At 39.5% G+C, this 22,596-nt stretch overlaps 1 protein-coding gene across 1 annotated transcript in view; it reads left to right on the top strand.

Annotated features, from left to right (window-relative positions):
- MRPL3 (mitochondrial ribosomal protein L3) overlaps window positions 1-12,898 on the top strand; it is a 28,098-nt gene extending 15,200 nt beyond the window's left edge. Inside the window, exons 7-10 of the mRNA XM_059847527.1 lie at window positions 1,951-2,059; window positions 3,783-3,860; window positions 4,882-4,959; window positions 12,273-12,898. Of these exons, the coding sequence (XP_059703510.1) occupies window positions 1,951-2,059; window positions 3,783-3,860; window positions 4,882-4,959; window positions 12,273-12,422 (415 nt within the window). The 3' untranslated portion in view covers window positions 12,423-12,898. The remainder of the gene's footprint in view (window positions 1-1,950; window positions 2,060-3,782; window positions 3,861-4,881; window positions 4,960-12,272) is intronic.
- Window positions 12,899-22,596: the final 9,698 nt, after the last annotated feature.

Here is a 22,596-nt window from a genome sequence, read left to right as displayed (position 1 = left end):
TTGGATACTTTGCTAAGTCCATCTTCCAGCTAGAGATGCCAGAAGTAATCTGCTTGGAAAACATGGCCAGTAATAGGTAGTTTAAAAGAAAAAAAATAGCTCTTTGGCAGAACAGATATGAGTTTTTCTATAGCTTAGTTTCTGCATATATTTCATAGTTACTGCTCCCTAGCAATATGAAAGCAGAAAAACAAGTTTTGAGCCTCTCTTAAAATGTATTTTTCAAACTGTTTTTTATGACTATTGCTGTTTCCTACTGCATGCTTTTAAAATAAGCTGGTTCTATCAGAAAGTAGTGTTACAAACCATTGTTTGGATTCCTGTCTTGTGTTCCTGGTCCCAGGTAACCCAGGTCCTCCCTCCTGCAGGTGCTTCATTCACCTTCCTCTCATTGCCCCAACTCCCTTCATATCTTCATGTCCCACCACTCTCTGCTGGTCTGGAAGGACTTGTCTTGCTGGTGACAGCCACTTGCATGATTGGCCAGCTGACAGATCAAAGGAAGATATCACTGCTTTAATTAAGTTTTAGCTTTTCCTTAGCTGTAGGTAAGGAGCAAAAAATGTTCAGGAGCTTCTAACCAGTAATGTTTATATTCAAACAATTATACATGTTTCTTTGCCAGATTTAACTGGGATTGTCCCTTAGGTTCTGAGCAGGGAAGGGTAAGACCAGGAGACAGACGCCATGGATGCACAACTCATGTTCCCTTACAATTCTGTAGCTTTAGAGAGTCTTTCTTTATGGCTATTTTTTACTGTGGGTTGATGTGTTCAAGATAACCAGGACAGCACTTAGGGGAGACTTGAATCAAGTTGAAAGAGGAAAGAATCTACTCTTCATTAATATTGGTGTTTTCTGTGTTTGTGTGTTCACTAGTTTTTCATGGTAGTGCTAAGCAGAGAAGCAGCCAAGTGCAGTTCCTGCATAGAGCATGCTCTGTGCATGCTCATACCCCATTTTATTTTAGATGCAAAGTGCGAAGTGCATTAAAAGAAGGAGGATTTCTTCTGAAGAGAGAGGATTTCTGTAAATTGGAGGAAAAGGATTCTCTTGCAGAATCACAGGATATTCAAAGTTGGAAGGGACCCACAAGGATCACAAGGTCCAACTCTTTTAAGTGAAAGGGATGCAACCCACAACCTTGGCATTAGAAGCACCATGCTCTGACCAACTGAGACAATTTCAAGTTAAATTTAATCATCAGTGCAGTCATAAACATTGTGGTCAGGCTTCTACTTTTGGACACAGATAATGCCAGTTTAACACACACTTAATTCAGCTTTTCCTTTGTGCAGTGGTGATTTTTCCTATTGAATCTGTCCTTGCAGTAAATAGGGAATTCCAAAGCCAGTAATGCTGTCATGTGGCTCAAAGATGAAGGGCATAGTCTCTGAAAATACATTTTATTTGGTATTGTGTTTTAGCACTTATTTGTTGGATGAGTATGGATCAAGGGAATTATGTGTCACTATACCCAAAGCTGCTCTCAAGAGATGAGTTTGTTATATGGAAAAGAAACGTTCCTTCTAAGTAGCCATCTCTTTCCTCTCTCGATGCTTAGGCTGGACATTAAGTTGTGGTAATTGGTATTATTTGGGGTTTTGACAGGGATTTTGTTTGTTTGCTTGCTCTGATGCTCACTTGGTGACAGATTCTTTATGGTAACTTTTATTGAGGACAATCACAGCAAGGAGCATTTTATGTTGGTCTTCTTGTCTGTTTGACTCTTCTAGTGCTTCTTATTCTGTAGAGCAATCTTTAAGCATCGTACTAAAATATGTTTATGGTACAAAATACAGATTTTATACCATGTTTAAGTATGTTCTTCCATAAGCTGAGTGTTGTTAAAGGTAAAAAAATCACGAGCCTGACTGTAATTGTTGATTATTGCCTGAAAGCTTATGTCTGACTAACCCAGGTTTGTTTCTTAATTATTTTTGTTTCTAGAATTGGTAAAGGATTTCAAGGTGTCATGAAAAGGTGGGGATTTAGAGGTCAGCCTGCAAGCCACGGCCAGACAAAAACTCACAGAAGACCTGGAGCAATATCTACCAATGTGAGGATTCTCTTTTCCCATTAAAGCATTCTTCAGTGTTTTTAAAACAGCTTATTAAAACTGAACAAATGTACAATAGCTAGCTGTCACATTTACTCTGTGCTAGCAGGGAATCCCAGCAGCAAAGGAAGTTCAGAATCCTGTAGAAGAGGCAATGCTGTTCTCTTAGGCCTCAATTTATGAATATTCTGTATTGCTGGTAAATGCACATATTTTAACTGAGCTAATGGGCATATTTTGTACTATCGGGAGAGGAATAGTCTTAATACTTCAAAGAGAGTTCTAAGAAGCTTTTATCACAGCATTTATAGATTGGAATGGATTTGCCTGTTATTTTATCCTGAAGATATTTTACTGTTCTTTGGAACCCTGGTTGCTTTTAGCACCTTGCCTGGCATGTGTAGCTGCTTAATGAACTGATCCCCATAATTTAGTAGGGAATTATTCCCAGAAGTGTGTAAGCTTCTGTGCATTTCTAAGCAGAGTACAGTCATATTTTTACATTTCAAACTATAAATAATATTAGTATAAAAGCTCTTTGAACAGGTTAATTTTAGACTTTGTCTTATAAATGCTGTATAATATTTAGACTGAAATAAGAGGCATATTTTGCAAACTAATTAAGATCAACTGAGTCATAGTACTGAACATGAACTGTCTGTAAATTTCTTAGGGAAATTAAAATATAAAAAAGGATTAATAATGTTCAAGAGAATAGTAGAAGCAAAAAGGCAGCAGTCAATGAAGTTTGAGTAATTGAGAGTGTAAAAGCATGTGTTACTGATTTATAGTCCTCAGTTCCAGCTGGCAAAAGATTTCTACACCTGGCACTTCTTTTCACTGAAGAATGTAAATATTTGAACACTAAACACTATTTTAGCAGATGGTATTAATCTTTACAAAATAACCCCTTTACTTTTCTTTAAATTAGAATTTCCCAAGCAGTAATGCTGCATGTAATTTCACAAAGTATATAGAATGAAAAATGGTATTGGAAGTAGGTATGATGGGAAGGAAACAAGGTGAAAGGATGCAACAGGGGAAAAGCAATGCCTTGACAGTACTTTCCCATCTGTGGTTGGCTATCTCAGACATTTTTGTAATCCAGGACTGTTCAGTAGAGAATCCTCTCCCTAGAACCACATTGCAACTGATTTCCTGAAATCATAATTTTCACAAGAATTAAGAAATACTCCACGAAACATTATTAATGTATAACAGAGAGGTGCAGGATACAAATCCTTTGATAACAGTGTGGAATTGAAAATTATTGCACTTATTCCTGCCTTTTTTCCTCACCTTTGTTGTCCAGTTTATGCCCAGCCAATCAAAATTGGGTACAGAAACTAAGGAATAGTGGGGATTGGAATTAAAAATTCCACTCTCAAGAATACACACATTAAAAAAGATCTGACTGACATCAGTGTAAAAACTTTTTTATTAGGGGAGGAGAGAAACTACAGTGTGTACATGTGTGTGTGTGTGTATACACACACACACACACACACAAAAATCTTGTGATTGTGGTCAAGTATTTCAGATCACATGTAGAGTAAAACCTAACCTCTGGCAGGAGGTATTTAAAATGCTTATCAGGATTAGATTTTTTTGATATTATATATGTTCAGCCTTGGAAATACCAGCATATTTTCTCTGGTGCAGCTCTTGAGTTTGTAAGTGTACCTCTTGGAGTTAAGATGGTTTTGGCCTTGTTTTTATCTAGAAAGCTGCCAAAGTTTATCGTGGAAAGAAAATGCCTGGTAAAATGGGTAACATCTATAGGACATCTTTTGGATTAAAGGTGAGTTCTGGGTATACCAGTGTGTATAAGGTGATGGCATTGCCAAGCAATGGTGTCCTGTCTGCCATCTCTGCTAGAATTCAGACAGCAGCATCTTGAAATAAGCAAGCTGGAAAGACCACAGCAGCAAATGTGTTCTTCTGTTCTCTTGTGGGTTACAGATAACTTATCTGAACATCCTTTGTGCTTGTGGTACCTGGGAACTGGGATTTTGGGTGATGCTTCCACATTCATTGTGTTTTTCACTATGTCCCTTGACTTCTGTGTTTGAAGAGGGAAAACAATCAGGCTTTTAGTGACTTCAGTTAATGTCTCCATGCCTATTCCATTGTTCATACCCAACCCAAGTCTGAGTTGTTTGAAGCTCTGACTTGATCGTGGCCTTTTGCTTTCATGTGCAAAAAGGGGGTTATAGTTTCTGTCCTGATTCTGATTTGTGCATAGCTACAGCAGCTCTTGAGCTATTAAAGCTACTCTGTCTCTGAAGGCAACCTCTGCAGTTTGCACAAAAAGCATTTTGACCTCTAGTTTGCCAAAAAGTGCTGCTGTTGTTCTCAGTTTACTATGATTAATTTTTTGTAGCAGAAAATATGTGTGTTCAGTTGAGCACCTGGTTGAGTTAAGAAATTAACATATGGTAACAGAAACATTTTCACGAGGACATTTTGTTTTACTTTGTCACCTGTGATGTTTTTCGTCTTTTACAACTTGTTGCTGTTAGAGGAAAAAGAGACCTAGGAGTTTTGGTTGGTGTTACACTGGACAAAAAGCTACTTTACCAAATACAGTCACCAGCCCTTTAAAACTGTTTCAGCCTCTTGCATTAGGAAGGTTTGCACCCAGAGTGGCATGTGAGTGAATTCTCTGGCAAGTTTAGGCCTGTACAGAACATTTTTCTTCCCCAGGGTATCACAGCCAATTAGTCAGTCTGGACTTTGCTAGACTTCTTTTTCTAAAACTGGAAATAATCTCTAAACAGTACTCAATGTTTGATTTTTTTTTTTTTTTACCTGTCTCCTAGGTGTGGAGGATCAATACAAAACATGACATTATTTATGTAAATGGGTCTGTTCCAGGTCACACCAATTGTCTGGTGAAGGTATGTTTGCTACTTTCAGTACTGTTATTAGTGACTCCTAAGCTGTCTACAGATCAATTTACAAATGAAAAAACACTGGATGCAATTTTCATTTCTTCTGAGAAATCTTGTACTGTTAAAGGGCAGTGGAATCAGTTCTGTGATAGAGCGTGGTCAGCAGGGGCAGTGAGCACTCAGAATGGCTCAGTAGGGCGCTTCTAATGGCTCCTTCTTAGATTTGCACCCATGTATCTTAGGCCACAACAGCACAGTTGTTGAACCCTGTGGTAAGCTGTGTCCATCCCCTTTGAATGCCAGCATGAGCCTGTAACATGGTGGTGAGATTTCCAGAATGTTATTTAAGTGTTATATTCATGAACAGAGATACACAGCAAGTCCTGCTTTAGAGGTTATTTAAAGCATTCCCTTACCCAGTAGCAGTTACCTTTCCAAGAAGCAGTTGAGGTACAGGAAGAGACAGCTGGAGTTCACAATGAAGATCTGAGTTGCCTTTGGAATCAGTATAAATGTGTCAGTGGTATTTTCTGTGGCACTCTACAAGATTAATTTCAATTTTTTTTAATATTGTTTCAGTTTTCTGTAGACAGTCTTGAAACAATGAAGAGTCTGATAAGTGTTCTTGTGATGTAAATAATTCACATCAAAGCAAGAAAAGTGCTTTTTAAGGGTAGTTTTCAAAGTAGATTTTTCTTTCTACTTGGGTATATTCTATACACCTGCAAACACCACTTGGAAGAAGTTGTTTCCATTTTGGCTGAGTGCAGGGTATCAAATGTCTTTGCTGTGAAGGACTATGATGAGTTTGGTAAGCATGGACCTGTGTATCTGAGAGTTTTAAATCCTCAGAAGTACTGCAGAGATTTTAATGGTTCAGGACTTGAAAAGTTAGAGTTCATCAAATTCAGGTGTTTTCAAATGTTTTATTATCTTCTTCTATTTTACTGTGGGCATCTGGTTTTTGTCTCTTAGTTGTGCAGCAGAACTCTACAGCCACTGGGCCTTATGTACAGCACCCTTGCCTTCAAATAGGTGTTTTACCCATAAAAAAAAGATGTTTCTCTCACTGCAAATAAGGCCTTTTTTCCTGGGCAAGGTATCTCTTAACTGTTTTTATTTTAATATCCAGCCCAAGCCTGGGACACAAGGGAACACATTACACATTTCTCTTCCAAATATAGTGTAAATTGGTTAGGAGATGTCCAGGAAAAGTAGTTTTCAGGACAACTTCTGCAAAATTACTGGGTGTGACATCAATTACATAGAATTAAGAGTGTGGTTTGATTGGCTTTTCATCTGTTCAGAGTATTTTTTCCTAATCCTGAGGCATGAACCTGGTGTCTCAATGTCAGTCTGAAATTTAATTAAGTGGGAATTTATTTTAGGATGTTAGTTTTAAATAATAATGTATGCATACAAGCAGCATAATATAGCTGAAAAATTGAGAAATGTTTGATGCCCAGACTGTATTCTTTGATCTTAATAGTTCTCTTAAGCAAGAGTTAATTGCTGAAAAATATTGTGCATCTTGTTACTCTAGTCATGCTGTTAAAATCCACGCTTGGTGGCAAATGCAGGTACACATCTCGCATGTTTTATCTGTAAGGATGCAAAATCTTATGAAGCCACTGAGACTGAATACAGTACCTGTTTTTACCCGATTATAACTTTTATTCTAACTAGACTCAGTAATTTAATTTTTATTTCTGATTTTGAGCGAGTTAAGAAAGCAAACATCTATTACACACCTGTAATATAAATTGTTTTTAAAAACAAAGCTGTGTGTGTTAATACTTCACGTTCTTATGTACACCATGAAGATGTCCTTCAAACAAATCATTCTTCCCTTGCTGATCAGACACTGCACGTTCTGCTTGGAGAAGAACATACATGGGAAGAATGAGGCTTTCCTTAGAGCTCCTTGCTTAAGATAATAGAGTATATGAAAGATCTTGACCAAAGTGCTTCAGACTCAAATTTTCATGACATTTAATAATAAGTAACACTGTTTGAGGTAAAGACACAGCCGTAGGTGTCATTACTATTAAAGACACTGCTATTAAAAAATAGGTCTCCAAAAATTGCTTCCAGTCTTATTAGGAGATTGAAGGCAGTATGTAGTAAGCTACATTTCCAGTTCCTTGAGCTGGTGGATCCATTCTGTGGCTTTTTCCTTGCATGAGCCATATTAATTACATTACATTCATTTTTTCCCTTATTTTTTTAAATATATCTGCAAAGAGTAGAAAAGGCTTTAATTATAAAATCAGGTAAAGCAATACTATTTGGTTCTCTGATTTCAGGGTTTTTTCCCTCCATTAATCTTGCTGCACTCATCTGTGGTGTTTTTAGCTTGCCTTATGCCTTTCTTCCAGGGTGTTTTCTTGTTTGCTTGTAGACATTGGCTTCCAATATATTGTTGTATATTTGTTTGGATCTATAGTTGGGGAGAGGAATTATGGGATATTAGCTGCTGTAATTACTGTTCATTCCACTAAATACCTGCCTGTAATTAAGTAGGAATAATGTCTAGGGAATTTGAATCCATCTGTCTTTGAGCTCCAGAGTGAAATATTGCATAACACTTTTGTCTTTGCGTGCCTCCAAGGGGAAGGCATTTGTGTTCAGTACCCACTCTGTGTTGCTTGGTAACCATTAAAACCGTAGTGCACCTTTAAAGCATATATTTATTTTGTATGTTGTATTTTTGGAAACTTCATGCATCAGCACTCTATTCAGACAGAGATGAAGCACTTAAATTTTTCAAGTTTTGTTTTCAGCAGAATAAAATTGCAGAATACTAGGATTGATGGATTTCTGGTTTTAATTAGAATCAGCTTTCATTTGTTATTGCACACTGAAGTATGCAGGTAAATAACTGACATCAGTAACGTTTCTAGCCAACTGGAAAACTAATGAAAAAAGCTTACATGGATTTCTTTCTCAATTGCAAGGTGTGATAAAATTAAGAAACTTTAGGAGTGTGCTGGAATGCACAGAGTTCTTCTGTTACAAGAATAACATTGCAGAGTAAGCAATTGTAAGATTTGTGTGTTGGGCCTATCAAGATCCCCTACCTCAGGAAACATCTATTTCTTTCTGGGGTATCTTCTTAGATCCCAGGGCCTCTAGTTACCATCTGTAACAGCTTTCTCTTTCTAAATGTTATGGCTCTGGATTGCTCTCCCAGGTGTATTACCAAAAACTTCTCTTTTGTCATTCAAGAGAGATGCACAAGACTCAACTCCTTTTTTAAGTAGACGCCTTATAGGGGAGGGTAATATAGTATATTATAATTCACGATGTTATACTTTTTCTAGGATAGTGTTTTATACCTGCTCTGATTTTAAGACACCTAATTTTCTCAGGATACTCAGTGTTGATCACTTTGAGTATATCACTTGTAGTGAAGGCAGAAATTCTGTCAAATCTTGTAGCCCACAGGAGTTCCTTTGCAACTGATACTGAACTGACCTGTTTGTATGCTAGACATGAGTTAAATTGAAGTATCCAAGTTGCTTTAGTATGATGTTCCACTTGAGCTAGTAACTTAAGTCTTGATATTCCCTATTTTTGTTTGTCTCTCTTTTTTTTTTTTTTTTTTTTTTTTTTAAGAGAAGTAGTGATTTGCATCCTACTTATTTTGTATCACGCTTCCCAGTGTGATTATGCTGTGTCTCTAGTTGTTGATGCCTGGGTTGGGTGCTCTCTGCTCAAGTTGAGGACATGCAGGGATAGTGTGGTGCCTTCAGTTCTTTCATGTTCCTGGTCCAGGGCCTTGGGCCTCTTTCGTAGAGCTGTGTGGAGGTTTGGGGGGGATTTGTATGGTTGGGTTATTTTTTAAGACAAAATAAGGCTGGTAAGAAATGGATATAATTCTTGGGTTCAGTTTTTATGTCTAGCTTCAAAAATAGCAGGGAAGCTGAGTTAGGTGATGTATGACACCTCGGGAGCTTATTTCTAATCATTTTCTATATTTAAACACATTTTTATACACAAATAGCTTGCATTCTTTGCTGTGTTGCTAACACAGCCTGAAGCCCTGTTAAACTACAAATGTGAGTTGTGACTTAAGCATCAGTTTTTAACACTTGTTTAAGACCACGTTAAGCCTTTTGTAGTGATAGATTTCTGAGTTTGTGTTTGTTTATACTACCCATTATGCTGTCAGTATAGGGGACATACATAAGTGCAGTTTATTAATTGTCTGCAAAACCCTTTATGACTGTTCTAAAGATTTAGTGACAAAAACCCAACCAGCTCCAATTTCAGCTTTCTCTAGTATTTTTCTAGATAAAATGACCTGTCAGAGAATACACTGTAGTGGTTATACCATCATCTGTATATTACGTCTATCTGTCTATAGTATAGTCTACTGTAATATACAGTGCTATTAACACAGCAGTTGAGTAAGCCCAGTATTTATTATATGAGGGATATAGCAAATGCTTTTATGGATTGCAGTAACAGTTTGGACTATGAGCTTGATTCCTTCTGTGGATGAGAGCCAAATTTACTGGATTTTAGTAACATAGCATGAAATTATTACTCCATTACTCCATTATTAGGGTTGTTCTCAGGAGGTTACTAGGAGAGCAGGAAGAGCTGTGCTGGGTCACCTGCACTTCTTTTTCTGTGCACGTGCTTATACAGACAAGTGTAGCTGCTTGCTGCTGCTCTACACCAGTGAACGCCATTATACTGCTGTGAAATGTCTCTTGAGAAGACAGATGAATCATACCATGTTTTAGTTGCTAATCGATATTTTCAGGTGCAAAATGAAGTTGAGTTCTTCCTTTAAATAGGAATGATAATGATAATACCTGATAACAGAATACTGTCCAACTTTTTTAATTTCAAGGAGAAAGAGTTTCATTTAGTTTGATAGTGATGCTCTAAGATAACACTTTTTTACTTTAAATTGCATTTGAAAGCTATAAGTTTAGAGAAAGATGGAAAAAGAGCTGTAGCCTCACCAGTCAAAGGAAATACTGCATCAATTATAGCAATAAAAAAAAGACCATATCAGAAGAAAACAATTTTAACAGCAGATGTGACCTGTGCTCCTGGGATCTGTCAAGCTTCTGAGGAGTTTGGAAGGGGCAAAATGAAACAGTGTTGTACTCCTCTGGGTGCAACAATGGTCTGTTTCAGCTGTTTCATGAGAATCTTAAAAGTATTTTAAGAATTCTCCGTATCACACTGGAGATTGTCTGTCCAAAATGCCCCTTAGCATTAATATGTAATTCATACCATGTTAAGTGGGACAGAAATCTTAAATTAATTTAAGTAGACTAATGCAGGACTGAGATTAGACTGGATTTTCCTTCAGCTAACAGCAGATGTCTTACTGCCAAATCCTGTCATAAGAAAATGTTTTAAGAAGTAATGGAAAAAAAAATAGGAGGAAAACAAACATTTCAATTCCTTTCATTTTCCAAGTGTCCAGAGCTGCCTGCAATGACACAGCCTATATGCAACAGCACATACTATTTCTGGGTGAAAATAATCAAAAATAACAAGAGTAGACATGAAGAACAGTTAAATAAGATATACATTAAATGAGTAAGTTATCATAAATAAAATAATTATTCTAATCTTTCTGATACTAACTCATGTAGGAATCATGAGGGGTTTTGCTATTGACAGAGAAAGCTTTTGTTGTGTAATAGGATTAGAGAGTAAAGGAGAAATTAGCAAGGGAAATAATAGATAACCAGTGAAACAGTTAAAATGGGATTTCATATAGCAAAAGAAACAGCCACAGTGTATTGAAAGGGAAGGATGACATCTCTGAAGATGCCATCCTTCAGGTGACATTGCTGAAGCTCTCTGACTGTTTCTTTTGAACTCACTGTGGCAGCAAAGGTCTGTGGACTTGGACCTCAGTCTAGTTCATTCCAGCTAGATGTGCAATGTAAATTGGGAAATACAGGTCTGGCAGTTCACAAGGCCATAGAGAATGCTTCTGTGGAAGAGGAATGTTCTACTTGAAAAGCTACTTAGCCATCCTAACCAGTGCAACACATTGAACCCCTCATCCCCTCATTCTTAGAAAAAGGCTTTCTTCTGTTTATCAAGCTCGCCCTTAAAAATATATTGGAATATCAAATTTATTGTATATGCTATCTGCAGGAATCCTCATGGATTTTGGGAAAGGTTCAAGTAATAGTAGATATGAATTTGGTAAATACAGTGCTGTCAGAACAGAGCATTAAGTGGGCATAAATTTTTTTTTATTTAATTTTTGGCATGTCAGAACTGTCCTATGTGAGGTCTTTGCCCAACCAGGTAAGACCAAGCATCCTGTTCTTTAAAACCCCACCAAAAACTAAGAGGAAGAGCTTATCTTCTCTGTACTAAAATTTTGTCTAATCTATTTGCACTTTTTTTTTAATCCACTTGAGCATAGTGCCTGAAGGGGATTATGACAACTCAGGAGGAAGATGATATGTAACAATATAGAAAAGAAGAATTTAATTTTAAATCAAATTTAAGAATTTGTAGCTCTTTTTTTTTTTTATTCAGAGATACCAGCCTTCTATCTGCTACTGCAGACAAACTACTTTCTGCTGATAATTCTAGCTACTAATTTTCTTCAGAGATTGGAGTTTCAGGGGCTAGATTCTAAATCTTTCCATATGTAGAGAGGTCAGTAAAGGAATTTCTCTGTGGCACCACTCTTCTCGCAAATAAGCTGTCTTAGAGGCTCATGTTCTACAAACTTAGGTACTGATTTCTGAGTGGAGAATTTTAGATGTTTAACTCTGCAGTCTCTGAGCAGCTCCGCAATAGCCAGAGGGATTCAGTACAGCACATGCACATATCTTTGCAAAATTAGTTGTCATAATTAGTTTGCATCATGCATACAAACGCGTGTCTTGTTTGTTGAAGAGGTGATTACACTGCATAATAGAACTTGGAATGTCATGTAGGAACATACTGTGAGAAATAAGCACTGTTTAAACAAGCCATACTTCTATTTTAATAGCATTGTAAAATATTGAGCAATGAATTCATAGAGTAGGCTTTGATTCCCTGTAATGAGAAATTCTCTTAGGATTTTTTGTTTGTTTGTTTAGTTTTGCTGATTTTTAAAATCTTTTTAAGGCTGAGTACAAAACATTAAATTCAATATCTGGGGCTGATGTTAAAGTAGCTGATGATTATACCTGGAATTCTTTAAACAAGTGGAACATGAATGCTGTTGGGTTTTCTTATGCATACAAGCTGAGTTCTTTAAATTCTAGTGTATCACTGTCTAAAAATCTTTTGTAAGATTTATTAACCCTACTCTCCCCCTTCCTGCTTTTCAGGTCAGAGATAGCAAATTGCCTACTTACAAGGACTGCAATAAAAACCCTCCATTCCCTACATTTTTTGCTGATGGAGATGAAGAACTGCCAGAAGACCTTTTTGATGAGGAGATTTTCCAGTTCACAGATCCATCTGTCACATTCGCATAATGTTCCTCGCATCTTTGAAAACACAGTTTTGTTATTTTCATGTACATTGCAATGCTGTGTAAAAGTAAGCCTATGAACTGCAGTCTGGTCAACTGACTTAAATACTTCAGGTATTGTCATTTTGGTCAGGTAATCAGATTTCCCACTGTCAGTCTCAAACCTGTACTTAAAGCAACAGGTGTGTCTGAGGGACAGGTTGTAAAGCACACCAAACTGTGTGTCTTCAGTGACCTTTTGTCCTCTGCCCCAGGCTGTGAAAACCTACACAATCCTGAAAAACTGTTGTTTTGAAGATGGTTCCAGTTCATTTTCTGAATGTGAACAAATTCTGTTTCTCTTTTATGTGAGGTGTACTGGGAAACTCTGATCAAATCAGAAAAAGGTTCCAAATCTGCCTTGGCATCTGAGGTGGGAAGGGATCCATGAAAAATTATCCAAAATAAACCAAGAAAATGCGTGAGCATTGTTTTGCAGAATGAGCTTGTTTTGCTTCCTTTTTTTATCCAGATCTTTCTCTCCTTTTGCCTTTGTGTTGTTTAATGTAGCAGATATCCAACAGGTTTTCTAGAGGGAGGGTGATGGTGGCCGTGTGTAGGGTGAGGGATTGTTTGGGTGGGAAACATTTGGTAACAAAGCAGCACTAGGACTGCAGGGGCCGCCTGTTTGTCAGCTTTGTGAAACAGCTTGTTCTGAACTTCACTGAGGGTCCCTTGAATGCTCTCTGGAGAAGTCTCTGTGCATCTACCATGGTATTTGTATTGGATTCTTATGCTGTTACAGAAGAGCTATTTCCAACAAAGGAGACCAAATGTGAGGCATTTGTCTTTATGATAGTGTTCATTTTTCTCTTCTGTCCCACCTTTCAATAGCAGCTGGGATCATCCCCCTTCTGCTTTTCATTTTCCATGATTTACTATTTATAAGTTTTATCTTTTGGATTCTATAAATCTTCTTATGTACAGAAGTACCTTCATAACTGTCAGTGCCATCTGAGCACTTTACTCACAAGCCCTGCAGTAGTTCAAGAATTTGCATACACTGTTACCATTAATACCCTGGCAGTGCTGTCTGCTCATCTTTGCAGCTTCTTCACAAGCTATGAGCTCAAAGGAAGCCACAGGTTTATGGCAGTACATTAAGGTGAACTCTTACTATATTCAGATAATTTTTCAGTGGGGGGAAAAATCAACAAAGTACTTCAATTCCTGTTTCTTTGGTAAGAGAACTTTTCTGGGGCATAAAAAGTGAAATTCCAATGATCTGATCATGTTGCTCCAGAGAATGACTGCAGCCATTCAGACAGTACTGTAGTTAGTGTTGCCTTCCATTTGTTCAGTTTTAAAGTTTCTGTTGAAACCAGTATTCTGTTACAGTAATCTCTGCAGTTTTGATTTTGAAATGTGTGCTGGGTGTGAGCTGTATGATTTTTTGAGATGCTGCTTATTCAGGTCCTGTTTTTACTGAGATGTGCAGGTGAAACCTTTTCCATCTTAATCAGGAGTGCTTGAACATCAAAGACAAGAGCTTGCATAGCTCAACTACAGAGTGATGTCCCGAAGTATTTTCTGTAGAGCAGAAGCAGAGTGAGATGGGTAAGATTTGCTGATGTGAGCTCAGAGTAGTGCAACTCAGTTTGAAACATAAACTTCCATTTGACCCATTCTTCCATCAGGCATTGGAAGGCTTATGGTGTTTTAATTTTCCTTCTTGTTCTCATCTCTCTTTTCTGCTCTTCTCAGTAAAGAGGGGACTTTGAGTTGAGAAAGCTGGGCTGAATTTATTTCAAGGAGCAAAATTGTTCATAATTGTAATGACACCAAATGCTTTAAGCCCACCTACAAGTTTGTTCTTAGAAAAGGTTAAGGATGTTTAATAAACTATTTTTAGACATTATCAAAGGTGTTGAAGCTGAATATTTGTTCTTCATTGTAGCCAAAGGCTGTAGCTAATGGAGATGTGCTTTTAAGCTTCAAATAAAAGACAAAATTAGGCAAATATCAAGGCCTCATGTCTCAGATGAGCTGACAGTTTCTCATGCAAAAGGATGTGTTGATTTTTGTGAAAAGATGGACCAAGGGCTCTGTTGCAAGTAGATGTAACTGTGTTTTTTGTTGCTCTGTCTGAGTAATGACAGTTCAGAGCCATCAGGCAGCATTTTCTCAGGCAAGCAAGAACAGCAACAAAAAGTTCTTATTCCACATTACCTTAGTTATTTAAGGAGAAGGAACTGAACATGTTACCAGGGGTCTGAATCCTGTAGGACAACATCCTACCCAAAGTTGGGAGCTGTTATGCTCCAAGGAAGTAATCACTGGCATGCTCTGCTACCAGTGCCCTAACTTGAGAAGGTTGCTACAAGGTCTCCCCAAAGACTTCTCCTCTCCAGGCAACCCCAGCTCCCTCAGCCTGTCTTCATAGGAGAGGTGCTCCAGCATCTGATCATCTTTGTGGCCTTTTTCTGGAGTCACTCTAGGAGTTAATTCTGTGCCCTTGTGCTGGGGGCAAGGCACTGATCTGGCATTTGCGTGTCCAGGAGCTTGTTAACCTTCTCTTTATGCTGTTGTGTTTGTTGGGGTTAGTGGGGTGTTTTTAACATCAGGAACATGCTGCTCTGGAGGAGGATGTAGGGTTAAGCTTTAGCTGTATCTGTGGCTTCATGGTGTGACTGCTCTGAAAAATTAATACTCTTCAATAATAACCCCTCTCAGTGGTTCTGTAATAGTACATGAATAAATAGTGTCAAGCTTACAATATAAGTTGAAGGTAAAAAGACAGCAGGAAGAGGAAATCAAAACATGCATGTATCTCCTGACAACATAATTGCAGCCATTGATGATAAACAAGGAAAGTTTATTTCTCTTGAAATACCATACTTTCAAATACCATTGCTCTGTCATTACGTGAGACTGATAAACATTTTCATTTGCTATTTTCACTTCATGTGGAAAAATGTGGTTTGCTCTGTTAGTGTTTAACAAATATTATTCTAGTAAACTGCAGGGGTGACAAGAGCTTATGTGTAAAATTCCACCTTCCTTACTGTTTCCTTGCTGAATTCTAGAAGGCCTGGAGGACTTTGATGATCCTAGATGCCTTTGCCAACCTTGAAGACTCTGTGATTGAAAGACAAGAAAACTGATTAGGATGTAAACTGTGAGGGAGCTGATGTGCATAACCCAAACCCCAATCAGAGGCTTCCCACAGGAAGCCTGGTGCCAGCTCCATGCTTGTGAGCTCCAGCACACAGGCTCCCTGGAATGCCAAGGTGAATACTATTCAAAAGAAGTTGCTGGCCCCATCCTAGGGTGCTTCATAAAATCTGGCTAATAGAGAGGCCCAATAACCACAGTGGGGACAGTGGTGGGGTTCATTAGTTTTAGGATTGCTGGGTCTGTAGCTGTGGCTTTGCTTGGGTCATTCTTCTGATTTATGTCATTTCCCCCCCCTTGAGATTTTGTGTGGGAATGCCGTGGTTTCATAACTGTAAATGTTATTTGTACACAGTTTCTTCCAATAATTAGCTCCTCTGTCCTTCAGTGCACAGGCAGTGCCTATTAATTACATTTAATGAGCATCTCTTTCCTGCAGCAAATTGCCCTGGTTTGTTGCACACCTTAGCATGTAGCATAGCTTGGTATGATTTATTCATGTAACACCCTTGAAGGCACTTAACATCTCTAAGAACATGCAGGAATGCTGACCTTGGCCTTGGGTGTTTACTGGTTTTGGACATAGCATGCAGTTTCTAGAGGAGGAATTTGAATTGATTACACATAGCCTTAATGTTATCACAGCAGAAAAAGAATCCATTTCAATGAGTGCAGCTCTGCTGTGTCTGAAGTGTGGCAGCGAACAGACATATGGCAGTTTTCCCTGAGGAATGTGAACAGCCAAGTTGTGGTGTCAGGTAGGAAGGGGGTACCTCAGGACTTGTTGTCTCCAAATCAAAGCAGCCTGCTGACTTCTACCTCATGAAGTACCCCAAAAATATATGGGATGTGAACTGTAGAAGACTATCACTCTGCTCCAGCACCCTGCCCTTGTGGCAGTGCATCTTCCTTGCATCTCTCCCCTCATTTCACAGAAGCGTGTGCGTGATAAGTGGGAATGTGGCACTGGAGTGGGCATCAGGAAAAATTTCCAGCAGCATCAATGTCCATAATGATGTCCTAGTTCTCCCTCATTCCATTAAGGTATTACATATGGGGTCCCACTTTTATGCATGGTTGATATGGCTTAGGATCATTTCTGTTGGAATACCAAAGACCTGAGCTGTGGTCTTGCTTTTTCATCCAAGTGGTACCCTCTGCCCATGAATTGAAAATAACTGCTTGGGAATAATTCCATTTGAGGGTTAAATTAGTATTCACTGTCATGGCAGTAACTTTGGACAATACAACAGAGCCCAGAAGAGAAAATCACCTGAGAAAATGAGTGCAGTTTTTAGTGTGAACACAGAAAATTATTTCCATTATTTGCTGTAATGTAATGAGTATATGCTGGAGATGGGGTCCTCTGTGCTGTGGCGATTCCTGCTGCTTCTCAAATTCATGTGTGTAAAGTCTGGCATAAGATGTACATATTGAAGTCAAGTTATGCACAAATCCAGATCTGGGGTTTTGGAAGAGGCAGGATTGCAAGGTGGGGTTGTTAGCAAAAAATTGACTTAAACCAATTTCATATCACTCAAGTTGTGCTATATAATTTGCTTCACATTTCCCTGGATGATACAGTCTTCCAGTCAGCTAAATCAAGCTTTCATTTCTCTGTTTTTATCTCCTTCCTCACTTCCTTTCTAAGTAGTAGAAAACCTTTAAAAATGTGGGTTTTTTCAGGCGCTCAAAACCTTGAAGAAGGTCCCTTGGCAGGTTGATTCTCTAATGAAAAGCAGCATGACTCATAATTCAGAGGCAAGAGTCATTTTATAAAAGTTTCTCTTTTTTATTTCTAAAAGATCAAGAGGAAAGATCAAGATTTCTGAAGCAGAGTCTTTTGTGCACATGGCCTCTCTTGAAGTGATGTTCCACAAACTCCCACTATATCCCACCTGGACCCTTTTGTTGCTCCATGCAATAGTGAGCTTCCATCACAAATTACAGTTTTTGTACCTCAGTCCTGCTTAATATACATCTGCCCAGCACCACACAATATATGCATGAAGATTTGGCAGTGGGCAATGAGAGATTTACTACATGGTACATATTTCAAAATCACAGTTCCTTTCTCTCCAGCAAGCAAGAAAGGCATTTTTGTCCACTGGTTTGTTCTCAAATTGCACTGCCTCTTTCCAAAGGGAGATTTTTCTCTGGAGTTACCATGTTCTTCCTTAGGCTAGCTTGAAATTTTCCTTTATTGGAATATTTCCTTTATATTAGAGCTGCCTATGAGAAATAGCTTGATAGAAAAGAAACATTTTATTTCATTTCCCTCATCTTTCATTTCCCCTGATAACAAGCTGAGAGAGAAATGTTTTCCCTGTACGGCACTTTAGGAGAAAATCAATTGTTTTCTGTGAAATTGCCAGTTGGTTTCTGACCTGCGACTTCACCCCCTCAGAACAAGGTGCCATGAAATGTCCTTTGGCTCTTTGTCACGCAATCATGGATCCATACAGCCATGGCTGTGAGCCCAAAGGCTATCATCCTGCAGGCACAGCAAGCACCAGAGACAGAATGTTTCAAGCCTTGTTATTTGAAGCTGTTGGACCCTTTAATGGTGTGGCTGCTCATTCCTGCCTCTTTTTATGGGCTGCACTGAGGGCACTGACCCACCCCCATCATACACACAATGTGGAAGGAGTTTCAGGGAGGCTTTGTCTTCTCATGCTACTGAAAAGCCAAGGAGTGCTTTGGAAGCACAGTTTGCTGAGTGGCTGTTAAAGCCATGAACTATTACCCACTCTGAGCTAGAAGCTGAACAACCCAAGCCACAGAGTGTATAAACTGTGTGTGTACATGCCTGTCCTCCAGCACTTGCTGTATGTTATTTCTGATCAGCAGTCTCACTGACAGCCTTTCAAGCTTCACCTGTTTACAGTTCAGTGCAACTGCTCCAGCTGGCAAACAGTCTGTTCTCTGCACTCTTTGAAAAAAACTCAAATGGAGTCCTGAAACTTCAGTGTAGACACAAAACAAAAGTGTTGGCCTGCTCTCCTATTGTGCATCCCCCCAGTCAGATCTACCATGTTTACTGATGGCCAAAATATATGCTTTGATGTGAGCACAAAGCTGGCTCTCATCTGAAATGCAGACTGCATCAGAAATACCAGGTGGTGTCATCTGAAGCCAGTGCTTTAACTGGTCATCTTCCATTAATCGCTTAATAAGCTTTATTGTGGATGATTAAAACTAACTGCATGTTTTCAAATACAGAGAGATTTTGACAAAACAATTTCATAGTTATTAATCATCAGGAAAAAATAATTGTAAGTAAAGAACCGAGCACTAGTAATGCATTAGGTTTCTTACATGTGAATTTACAAATAATTGCTGTTTTAAAAATGTGGAAGTATCTCATCTGTAGATTCACATGTAAGAAACCTAATGCATTACTAGTGCCTGGTTCTTTACTTGCAAAGTATTTTTCAAATCAGATTCTTACCTTTCCAAATGCTATTTATGTGTATTTATATTTATCCTAGTAGATAGTGGCTTCAAGAAAGCACAAGTCTGAGATATCAGTATACTGCAACATTCATCCCACGGACTGTGGACTTTAAATGAAACTTGACTCAGGACAAGTGTGTGTGAGGTCCTGGAGAAGCAGGGACTTCTCTGAAAGGGTTTTGAAGGAGAAGAGATTAAACACCTTACAGCTGAGCACTGGGCACATTGTTAGAGCTGTGCTGCACCGAGGGCAACACCTGAGAGCTGATGGAGAGGGAGGAATGACGAGGGAGTGGGGAGGAAGCTGTGTGTAAGGAGTGTGAGCAGCCCAGCACTGCAGGCACTGGGGCATGGTGTGGAGATGAGCAACTGAGGAAGGAGGCACTGAGGAATTTGCAGAGAAGCAGTTCTGACAGTTCTGACAGGAGAGACATGGCTTCGTGCTGCAGGTTGGTGGGAGCAAGGGAACAGGCTGCAAAACCAGGATAGATGTGGGTAGAAAACCTAGGAAGTGTTTGTAGCTAGGGACTGAATTGAAAGGATCCAGCCTGGGCATCATCTGGGAGAGCAACTGGAAAAAATCATAGAGATGAACTCTCAGGAGAGCAAGATTGGAGGGAGATGGGGGAGATAAAGATGCCTCACATGCTTGGTGAGCCTGCTTTAACCCAGCTGAAAAGATAAGCAACCCTTCTGAAACGAGAAATTCAGGCACATAATCTTCAGAAGAGGAATCCAGGCACTCAGTTATTTCCTGAGGAAAGTGCCTGCCGGTTGCCTGCAGGTAGGCTTTCATTCCCTGATTAAGGGCAGGATTTAAATTTAAGCCCCATCCTTAGCTGGTTTAAGTAATCCCCTGCTTGCTGTGCCTGCTGCTGTGCATTTTGGTACCAAGATTATTTTGTAAGGGGCCAGCAGGATGTACAGACCTCACATTTTGAAATGCAAGGAGGATCTACACGGAGGAGTCCACCAGCCTCTGCCTCTCTGTTCTCCTTTCATCTGTCCCTCTTTGCCTCCCTGTAGCACTGGCTGCCAGTCATTTAAGAACAAACTGAATTCCTGCCAGTCACTTGTTGGGTGTGTGGTGGCTGGTGAACTTAGTGCAACAGCTGGCAAGAAGCAGAGAAATGGGGTGCAGCACATTAGATTGGTGGAGGAAGAGAAAGTTTTGTTTGGAGGAAGGAGTTGCATAGAGAAAAGACTTCATCCTGCATCTGGTATGTACCCAAAAGTAGCTACAGCGCAATATTGGAGGTTCACTTGGAGTTTAACATGTGCTTGACAAGCTCTGTGACTGATCACATCTGTGCCTTCCTGGCAGTTCTTATCCAGCACAGGTTGTGTTAACATCTCCAGAAAGCTGTTGACAGACAAAATCCTAAAAGGTGATAATATCTTGAAAACAGCTCAGCTTTCTTCTCTCTTCTTTTTTTCTTTTTTTTTTTCCTCTGCCTTGTTTTAATAACTTTTCCCCTTTTTTCATTCTTTTTCCTTTCTCTTTTTTTTTTTTTTTTTTTCCTTCAGTACCTCACTCTAGCTGCCAGCCAGGTCAGTAATCCCTGATCAGCTGTTGTCAGGCACTGCAGATTTGGTGTGACAGCAGTGGTGCTTGTGCTGTGTTCTGCACATGGAGTTCTAGCAATTTTCTCCAGTGAGAAGCAGAAGATTCTTGGCTACTTTGTTGTAGAGCGGGAAAAAATATTTTATTTCACATTCATGTAACCTGCTTGTCCTCAGCTGCTTTTTCCCCACTCTACTTTGTCCAGTTTTACTTTGTGTTTAAAATAGGAAACAGCAGGGCAGGATCTGACCATTTTTGCACCTTGAAGTATTCAAAATCCAAATTTAAATGGATGAATCTTGGAGGATTTTACTTTACTTTGAAAAATACTTTGCTAGAGATTGGATCTCATAAAACCTAGCTTCAGGTTCACAGACTAGGTAACCATAGTCAAAGTTAACTAAAATTTGCCTTTTAGATATAGTTTCTAATTTCCTATAGCATCAGTGCAAAGACACACCTTTTAAAAAATTCCCTGAATAGAGGAATACACATTCTTGCATGTTCTTCTGCATAGTCAGACCAAGAGAACCTGCGTGAAAGGATTGAATGTGGATGTGCCATCTCCACAGCAACAGTAATGCAAAGGAAAGTGGAGGGCAGGATTTTCCAAGGCAGCTCTTCACCTGAGGGACTGGGATAAGTAGGGGTGACTGGGAAAGCACTGACTGTAAGACACAGCCTGTACTGGAGGACTGCAGGACCACATGTGCTTCCAGCTCCAGAGAATGTGTGCTCCTCTCCAGCCAAACACTTTCCTGTCACCAGGAGGTGACAGCAGGGCTGTGCTTTCAACCTCAAAACTGATCCCAGTGCAGCCTGGGGTGAGCCCTCCAGACACAAATGTCTCACATCCTGGAAGGGCCTCCCTGCTGTGGCCCAGGAAAGCCTTTGGACCCAAATAGCATCAGACTGGCACCTGTCACTGGCAGGGGTCCACAGGGCTCCATTTCGGCTCTGTGCTTTTCAACATCATCAAAAACCACTTGGATGCAGGACTGGAAGGGATAATAAGTTTGGAGATGATACAAAATTTAGATGAGGTGACAATTGCCTTGAGGCCCTGCAGAGAGACCTCGACAAGTTGGAGATGGGCAATCACCAACTGTGTGAAGTTTAACAAGGGAAATACCAAATTCTGCACCTGGCTTGGGACAACCCTGCAGGTACAGACAGGCTGGGGAACGAGAGGCTGGAGAGCAGCACTCTGGAAAGGGACCTCGGGGTCCTGACTGATGGCAAGTCGAATGTGAGTCAGCAGTGCCCTGGCAGCCAGGAGGGCCAAGCGTGTCCTGGGGGGCATCAGGGACAGCATGGCCAGCCAGGAAAGGGAGGGGATTGTCCTGCTCTGCACTGGGGGACCTCACCTCCAGAGAAGAAAAGAAAAGAAAAGAAAAGAAAAGAAAAGAAAAGAAAAGAAAAGAAAAGAAAAGAAAAGAAAAGAAAAGAAAAGAAAAGAAAAGAAAAGAAAAGAAAAGAAAAGAAAAGAAAAGAAAAGAAAAGAAAAGAAAAGAAAAGAAAAGAAAAGAAAAAGAAAGTTTGTTTTGCTGATAATATATTGCTAACAAAAGCATGAGACCTCATGTATGTACTTTGCATGGACAGATGCAGTTCAGCTCTCCTTTGTGTGCTAAGGCAATGCAGTTTTCAAATGGGTTGCAGCAGCACAGACTGCAAAGCAAGAGAGCCAAGCCAGTCCTAAGGGACTTACAATTACTATTCAGAAAGTTAGAGCAAGCTATTCTTCAGTGCCAAAAAATTTCAGGTCATCTAATTATGGGGTGTGCACCACCAGCAGTGACAGTAGGAAAACAAGTGCTTGTTGGAAAATTTTCCTCACCTCTGTTTTAACCTCCAAGATGAGTTGTATCTTACCCAGTGCTTCAGCATGTGATGATTCAGGTGGGATGTGCAGGAGCTGGTATCAGCTCTGCTGCCCCAGCAGTGAAGCTGCTGCCAGTTATTGACTTTATGGGGAGTGCTGACAGCTCTTTCCTGAGCTCAG

This window comes from Haemorhous mexicanus, chromosome 1, assembly GCF_027477595.1.
Source record: "Haemorhous mexicanus isolate bHaeMex1 chromosome 1, bHaeMex1.pri, whole genome shotgun sequence".
Classification (NCBI taxonomy): Eukaryota; Metazoa; Chordata; class Aves; order Passeriformes; family Fringillidae; genus Haemorhous; species Haemorhous mexicanus.
This window is presented reverse-complemented; position numbering and strand designations above follow the sequence as displayed.